Raw genomic sequence first — 8,736 nt, 5'->3', positions numbered from 1 at the left:
TATATAAAATTTATATTTATATATAAATACTCGTATTTAGTGACACATTAGTTATGAAAATATTGCATCACTATTTGCATCACCATTGTAATGACACAAATTTTGTGTCACATTTTGCGTCACTTTTTCGGTGTTTTCTAGTAGTGAGCCACTTCCTTCGTCGAAGCATGAGGGTCATGTGTAGAATATATATGGGCATTAGGTGTTTGGTAGATTAATTTAGAGCAAGTGGGAGACTGAAGATTATAATGCTCTAGTTAGTCTTGTATATGAGACTTTGTAATGATTTCGTTTCTGGAATGAATATCATCTTTCATTATACAATTTGTATAATTTGTTATATGATGAAATTCATGAATTATTTATTGAAATAATTCTAAATTCCCTAGTCGATCTCATCATGGGAATGATGATGAGTTAAGACTAACAGAGACGTGATAGATGATCATTAGGATGATCATGTGTATTGAATACAGATTACGACCATAGGTATTTGCTTGAAACAAGTGACTGAATGATCCGCATGAGATTATCACATGGACCAAAGTCATGACTTGAATCTCATGTGATGGTTCGCTATTAGATCCTTAAACCGAAGGTATCTATAGTATCTGACATGAGGAGTAATGTACTGACTCAGTCAAACGTTATCCATAACATGATAACTATAACAACTGTGCTCGGGTACTTTGTGAGACATGTGGAGAATAATAGATAGACGGAAGGGATTTCGACCCTGTCATTAGTAGAGAGATAACGTTGGGCCCCTCGAGTGAGATGAACTGTAGAATGTGATAACATCGGTTTTGAATGATATTTTCCTATTGTTTTAATTGTATTTCACCCTACTTTCCGTGCGATTCTAGACATTAGACGATATTTTAGGTAGGTATACTGTTTTGTTTACTCTTTGATATGATTTCAGGATTATTTGCTTAATTGGACCAAAAAAAAGAGCGAAAACGGCGTTCACGGAGCCTATTTGTGCCAAGTTGGAATCATAGACGAGTCACGGGCAGTCACGAACGGTTCACAAGCGAGAAACAAATGAATCGCGAGCAAAGGATGAAGAGGAACAAAATATCAAGGTTCAAACCTCGAGATCGATGTTGGAAGAACGTCGATATCGAGGTTGTTCTAACCTCTATATCGACATCCAGAACAGCTTGAGATCTAGAAAACACAAATATCGATATTGACGTTCCATCCTTCTTGAGATTCAACATGCCATCTTGAATATCCTTGTTGGACAACATCGATATTTTTGCCAAATGTATAAAAAGAGAAGCGTATGGACGAGTTTGGGGTTCGTGCATTTCGAGATAGATACACACATTTTCGATTTCTCTTTACATTTTCGACATTTGGATAGCATTTGAGGCTAGAGAATTGCTACATTTGAGAGTCTAGAGATTGATTCTTCATTCTATAAGTCTTCTTTTTCTTTTTCTCTTGAAATATTGTATGAATTTGTACTAGTTTCGTTTTTTCCCTTTGATTGTGAGTAGTTCACTTGTTGTAAATTAGAGATTCTAGCCATGTTATGAATTTCTCATTGTTTTTAATATGATTATTTTATGTTTTGGTTAGAGTCAGTTTTATGGATTGAACTTAATGCTTTCATCAGATTGATCACCTATATGAATTGATTTGGTTTAGTTATTTGTAAACGGATTTGGAATAGTTAAACCGGAATTCATTCATAAGATAGATTCAATTATTAATTTTGAACTCATAGGATGGACTTGATAAGGAATTAGTAATTCGATCTAGAAACAATGAAAGTGAACATTAATGCTTCTAGTGTGGACCTAGAGATGCGGAAGCTAATAGGAAAATGCTAGTTAGATAATGATGATCCATGACCCGTACGCATTCGAGATTAGAAGCTAGAGTTTTCCGAATCGAAACCAAACTGCAATTCAATCTAGATCCTTAGATACAAATCATAGCATTGGTGAAACCCCAAACCTACAGTGCAAAAAGTTATAATTTTCTCAACGATCTTCGACCAACCAATCAATCAATTCTCACCTCAGCTAGGATTAGGATGACGCCCACCACTCAGTCCCTGAGTTCGACCTTGGTATTATAATCGATTTGTACCCTTGTGGAGTCTAGGTAATTTATTACTTAACCAAACCATTCACCTAGAACGGATCGATCAAAATGTGTGGCCGCGCTTAGATGAATGGCATTTATTATGTTCAGTTATCTCATGGACGAGAAAGCAATCGAACTTGATAAGGTAGTTTGGCTCCATGCATAATGTTCGATCTATGATATCATGTCTCAAAAGGAATATAGTTAGAATTATCAATGCTCTGTTAGTTTATCATTAACTCTATCAATGTGGGGGTTGTAATGTCTTGCTAAAGACCATCTACAATCTATGAGTCGAAATGGTATTTCGAGGTTACGACCACATTGAATGAATGTACAGGGTCACACACAAAGAGTTGGAACATGAAGAAGTATAAAAACGAAGTCTGAAATAAAATATTTGTTAAACTCGGTTGAGTGAGTGTAACTCGTCCGAGTTTGGTCGAACTTGATCGAATTAGTATAATTCAATCAAAACATGAAACTGTGTGGGGAATTCGATCGAATGGTGGATAGTGACTGTGAAAAGTGACCGTGAATGGTAACCGTAAATAGTAACCGAACAAAAATCCTTCATAAAAAAATTTACCCATTTTCAAGGGTTTGAAACTCAGTATCAGGGGAGTTTGGCCAAAAACTTCAAACATACCAAATCCTAAGTCCTATAGAAGATTTAGAGAGCTTTATAAGAAGTCTAATATGATCATAAGCTCTCAAGAACCTCTCCATACTAGCGACTGATTTTTTATCCTAGTAGACCGGATCCAATTGTTGGATCCAATCCGCGGTGTGGATGCCGTAGAGAGTGTTGCCTTTTGGACGTCTTTCAGTGGTGTTCTGTCACTACCATTTGGTCTGGTCTTGTCGTTTAAGGTTAGTATCTCTCTTTGATATTTTTATTATTCGTTTTGTTTATTATTTCATATGTGTATGGTGCTTAGTGTTTTCCTATTCTAGGATTAATAAATTATGAATTTAATTTCTATTGTGTTTAGATCCTAATCTTTCTACTTCCCTGACAATATTGTTGACAGTCATCTTTGCATAATTATCCATTTACCGCAACGTGGTTCCAATGCAAGTTCAATCTGTGAACACAAACCCCTAAATTATCAGATAGTATCCATGGCCTAGAGTTAGAGGTCGATGGTAAATCCATGGACCTTGCAATAGTTTTTGGTCATATGTGTAATCATACCTTCGTTTATTGGCTGCACCAATTACAAAAATGACTTCCTACCATAGTTCAATACTTCAAACTCGACCAAGTTGTTGATCAACTAGAGATAATTTTTCTTAATTTTCTTTCTCTTCTTCGGTAGTAATATCCCAACAGTAAACATCAAATAGTGTAATCATTTCTGTAATCATCCACATTCCAACTATCTTTGTATTGATGGAGTATTTCTATTTAAATCTGTCAACGACACATTCTTTTTGGTAAATTCAGCAAAACGATCTTGGTCCTCACCCTTTGTTATTCTGCTCTCCAAATCCTTGTGGCACAACATTCTAGTCATTTTCCTAAACTCTACCAGAGAAAATATAACAGATTGACTGTCAAGCATAAACCACAGCTCGTACTTCTTTTTTGTTATAATCTGTCGAGCCATCATGTAGTGGACAATCTTTGATACATTGAATCTGTTGTAAAATAATATGAGTAAGAATCCAAATACAATAGCTTCAATGCATCACATTCCTCATCACTCATATTACTCCTCACTCTTTCACTCAAGTTCTAAATTTACACATCATTCATATTTTTCCGAAGACCAGATTCTTGTCCACTCAAAAAAAGTTTTTTTCTAGGTTGAAGACATCCGAAACTTCTGAAAAAGAGAGTCAGTAATACCGCCATCCATCGAGGTGTAATACATCCAATAGAACTACTTGTCAAATTTACATAAGTAAATAACAAGAAACATACCTTTATAGGTAATCAACAAAATGCAATGAAATCACGAAAATTCGTAACTTTGGCCCTAAAAATCGTCTTCTCAAAGCTATTTCATGAAAAAAGGTTTTGAATTTTGTTTTTTAGAGAAAGAATTAAATGGGGTTGACAGACGTTTTTGTTGATATGACCTTTCATTGTTCAAAGACAAAATTGGGAAAAAAAAATATTTTATAAATATCACAGGTTTTTTTAAATACTTTACAAAAACATCCTATTTTTTGGAACATTTTACCGATTGACCATAGATCGAAACGCATGATTGTATAAAATTTTAAATTATGTCGTAATTTTATTTTTATTTTAATCTCAAATTATCTAAAACGGGTTAGATCGAACCGCATGATTGGGAGGAGGGCCATTAAACCGGGCCATGGACCGGGCCTATAATTCTTGTAGAAGCTGGTGGGTTCCACGTAAAATGACACGTCACGCGCTCTTATCACGACGTGTTTCTTCCTTTAGAGATCAAATCCAAAAAAAAAAAAAACATGGAAGAAGAAAAAGGCTTGACGAAGAAGATGAAGAAAGTCATGGTGGCGATTGACGAGAGCGATTGCAGCAAACGCGCTCTCTCATGGACTCTCGAGTATCTCAAGGATTCCATTTTGGATTCCGAGATCATCGTCTTCACTGCTCAACCTCCCCTCGAGCTCAGCTATGTCTATGCTTCCTCCTATGGCGCCGCTCGTCAGTACCGTCTTCTTGATCTTCTTTGTTCTGATTCTTTTTGTTACCTGATTGGTTTCATGGGCATTGACATCGAAGGAATCGATTCGATTAATATTCAGCCCTTGGGATACGAATTCCAGTGATTAAAATCCGTTGTTCTTTGAATATTGAAAATTCGAAACTGTAAAGGTTTCTCGAAAGTAACTTTGCGTTTTTTTCCTGCGTTGTTGCAGCGATAGAGCTGATAAACTCAATGCAAGAGAATCATAAGAACGCTGGATTGAATCGACTGGAAGAAGGGAAAAAAATATGTGCCGAGCACGGGGTATGCGCTTGTCTCCTTCATTTTTTGTGTAATCTGCTAGCTTCTTATTCTGATATGATAAGTTTCCAATGTATCTGTCAATAAGAGTTGGGACAGTAGTGGGTTACATGATGTATCTGGCATTTAAAGTCGAGAATTCATGCTTGGGATATATTTTTCTTGTTGGGTCTTGCATTTCATAGTTAAGTTTGGTGGTGTCAGGTTACTCCACGGACAGTAATGGAAACCGGAAATCCCAAAGAGCAGATATGTGAAGCTGTGGAGAAGCTTGGTATCGATTTGCTTGTAGTTGGAAGCCATGGACGTGGGGCAATACAGAGGTATGTAATGTTGTGAAACGTTGGGTGTTTAACGTTCAATTCTCAAAAATAACACTTGATCTTTATGCTGAACAGGACTTTTCTAGGAAGTGTCAGTAATTACTGTGTGAACAATGCAAAGTGCCCAGTTCTTGTTGTGAGGAACCCAGCCTGAGGAAATTGGCTCTTGCCAGATCTACAATGCCAGGCATCGCTATGTGTGTGTATCTTTCTCTATCGTAAAGTGAAAATGCTTAATATGTTTAGTACTTTATGATACTTGTACTTTGTGGGAGTGGTCGCGATATTAATTTGTTTGTTCAGTTGGGATTTTGTTTTGCTCTGGTGTTTTGATTTTCACTCTGTAATGCAGGCATGAATTTGATGGTGATAATAACTTTTTATTTCATAAATGTGGGTTCTGCGTTTGTGCATACAAGGATCAAGAACAAATAGGTTCTTACGGATTTTGTGTTAACCGAAAATCCTGTTCAACGTAGCTGCCAGTCTCACCGCTGCCTGAGCTAAGCGCAGATTGACAATTGGAAGGCGTGAGTAGAAGTATTCATCTGTGAATGAAACATTGTCTGTTTGTTAGATGATTTTTTCATGTCTATTAAAGAAAAAACAAGGGGGACAAATACGATTCATCACATTACTGATTGGGTTGCTAGCTTACCTTCTAGTGTTTCTCCCTCAGTCACACCTTTGTATGCCCAGTCACAGGCTGCTTTAATGCCTTCAGATGCATAGCTGCATGAAGTTGCAGCAAAGAACAAGTGAACGGTAAAGATAATTTTCTTGCTGAGTTGGTGAACAATCACTTCTATTCATAGGTAACACATTTCTCTGATTTCAACTTACATGTCTGGACATGCTGTCTTCTTTGAGCAGCGCTCCCATCTCTTGACTTGATTTGCCCATTCTGTCTGCAATTTTCATTGATCAACTAGTTAGAGAGTGTGATAGCAGACATGTTTAGAACCTAGGATAACATGATGCATAAATACCGTGATATTCTTTTGAATTGCATCGATCATTTCTTCTACGTTTGAATCGTATAAATTTTCTTCAGCTGTCTCGATAATGTTGACATCCCAAATCTGTATGATTCCAGCACACTCAATCAGTGTATAACGCGTATTGATTGATGTTCTGCGTATGCATTTGGTATTTAACTTTTTTCTTACATGGTGAAGGCTTTCTTTTCTCCGATACCAGTGAACATCAATGGTGTTTCCTCCTTTGTCTGAAGCAAATGCCGTATGCAGAGGCTGCAATTCACAACTATGCTTATACATACATATTTACACGTTCCGAGGTTAAAGGCCAAATGCTCTTTTCATAACTATACCTGATGGATGTCTCCCATGAAATGGGACAGGAAGAGCAGTGACTCTGTTAAGTTGTCTGATGACAAAATATAGGAGACAAGAAAAAAACTTGACATCGAAAGAGAGGAAGAAAAAGAAGAAGAAAAAGAGGGAAATTCATGAAAAAAAAAAGGTGGGGAGAGACAAAAGACTATATTTACATTCTGATTTAGATGAAGATTCAGCATTGTAGCTAAGGAGCTGTGTTGTGTAATTGTTGATAGCCCCTGCAACGCATCTTCCTCTCTCTCCATCTTCATCCTTACAGTCCCCTTCCCCAAAAAACCAGAATGAAACACATAATAAGAACCTGGGAATTTTTTTTCACTATTTATTCGAATATTTTTCGAGTATTTCACATTAATCTTACTACTGTATTTGTAAGAACAGGAATCAGGAGTATTGAGGTAATGAAGAGGTGAAGACCAGCGGTATCTGAACTTGATTTTGTCTGCCCAAAGACAAAAGCTTGACAGATCTCCTTCTGCAGACTTAGGTAAAAGTTCCTTCACTGCACTTGCTGCAGTGTCACTTAATCTGGCCTGTTTTGACAAATCCCTTCTCCTTATTGTTATTATAAACTTAGTTGTCTATAAACCCAACAACGGTATTGAAACAGATGGATGAAGACATAGGAAATGCGTATTGAAATCTATTTTCAGATACCTGAGCGATTTTGCAGATGATGGTGTGACCCTCTTTTCCCCAGGCGTCGATGATCGGCGCCATATGAAGAAGCCAAGCAGAGATGATCACTGCACAGAACACTCTATGGTTAGCCATTTTCAGTTCTTGAAATCTATTTTGGTGGATAGAATTAGGTATCAGATATTCGGGTTCTTATTTGTTTTGTTTTCAAAGTATACGTTTTGATAGATGATGAAACAGGAAAGGGAAAGAATCCATAGATTCAGTTAACAAAGAATCCATAAATTCAGTGAATAGAAGTCATATTTAGGAAATGATCTTTTTGGTTTAGGAAATGAATTTGGGTGTGTAAGGGAAAATATGTCGGATTCGGTAATCTCACTGAATGCACGTATTTAAGTGAGAGAGGCTTTAAAAAATGATTCATGACATATTTACGTGATGAAGTCGGTCGTATACATAGCCGTTACGGAATCTTAATACAGTATAAAGAAAACCGTAGATGCACGTATTGTTGTGATGGTTCGTTTACAATCTTTAATACATGGAGTATTATAATTTCTATTGAGAATTTAAATGAAAAACGTTCAAAGTTTTGATGTTAGACCATACTTGTTAAACTAAAAGCCTTCCATGTCGTGGATTGAGGGTGGAACGCAGGTCGGTCATTCGAGTTTTCCGACATACCCGACTTTTGGTTTCATTCTTTTGGATTTTCGATTGGACTATCCGATCTCGGTCTTGTGAGATCGAGATGTAATTATATATATTTCAAGATCTCGCATCAACCAACTCATATTCCTTACCAATGTAAAACCCTTTGTAGTAAAGGTGTAAAAATATATACTCACACGGCAATAAAACTGATTCTATTTCTTTGGTACAAGTTAAATAGACTTTCAATTTCTTTCACTTAGCATTCAACTCTCCCTATTTCACTCCCCGGGATAAAACTCATACCACAAGATATTCCATCAGTATAGACATTTTGTGTGTCGCGCATATCCTATATAATCCTAAATATTTTTAGGTTTTTTGAACGGTTTGTCTGTTATTTGAATATTTCCTTCAAATACAACTCACGCGCTTACAAGTGACTCTCACCCGTGTTTTCTATATATATATATATATATGTATATATATCTCACCAATTTTACTCTCTACTCTTTCTTTAGCACAAGTCTCGCCAAACTCTTCGGTTGAGATTGCTCCTCTTTATATAGTCTTTTGCAGCTGTCTCCATTGTTTTTGTCGAATATTCAACTTTTATTTGTTTCATCTTGCGCAATATTCATCTTCTTGCATGCTGACATTTGTTTTTACCAACTGTGATGATGTAGTCGCAATGGCCAAGCCAAT

The 8,736-nt window shown here is 36.5% G+C and overlaps 2 protein-coding genes across 2 annotated transcripts; one reads left to right on the top strand and one right to left on the bottom strand.

Annotated features, from left to right (window-relative positions):
• The first annotated feature begins 4,533 nt into the window (after positions 1–4,533).
• On the top strand, positions 4,534–5,755 carry LOC104815462 (universal stress protein A-like protein). Its single transcript, XM_010543866.2, has 4 exons — positions 4,534–4,750; positions 4,966–5,057; positions 5,259–5,377; positions 5,453–5,755. The coding sequence occupies exons 1-4, from the start codon at positions 4,552–4,554 to the stop codon at positions 5,529–5,531; spliced, it is 489 nt and encodes a 162-aa protein (XP_010542168.1). The 5' UTR covers positions 4,534–4,551; the 3' UTR covers positions 5,532–5,755.
• LOC104815463 (endonuclease 2) lies at positions 5,649–7,526 on the bottom strand. Its single transcript, XM_010543867.2, has 8 exons — positions 7,396–7,526; positions 7,100–7,271; positions 6,891–7,001; positions 6,711–6,766; positions 6,367–6,630; positions 6,221–6,285; positions 6,036–6,109; positions 5,649–5,925 (listed from the first exon to the last, which is right to left on the bottom strand). The coding sequence occupies exons 1-8, from the start codon at positions 7,510–7,512 to the stop codon at positions 5,831–5,833; spliced, it is 954 nt and encodes a 317-aa protein (XP_010542169.1). The 5' UTR covers positions 7,513–7,526; the 3' UTR covers positions 5,649–5,830.
• Positions 7,527–8,736: the final 1,210 nt, after the last annotated feature.

The sequence above is a fragment of the Tarenaya hassleriana genome, unplaced genomic scaffold (assembly GCF_000463585.1).
Source record: "Tarenaya hassleriana unplaced genomic scaffold, ASM46358v1 Cleome234, whole genome shotgun sequence".
Taxonomy (NCBI): domain Eukaryota; kingdom Viridiplantae; phylum Streptophyta; class Magnoliopsida; order Brassicales; family Cleomaceae; genus Tarenaya; species Tarenaya hassleriana.
The sequence above is the reverse complement of the archived record's forward strand: the minus strand, read 5'-3'. Positions and strand labels throughout refer to the sequence as shown.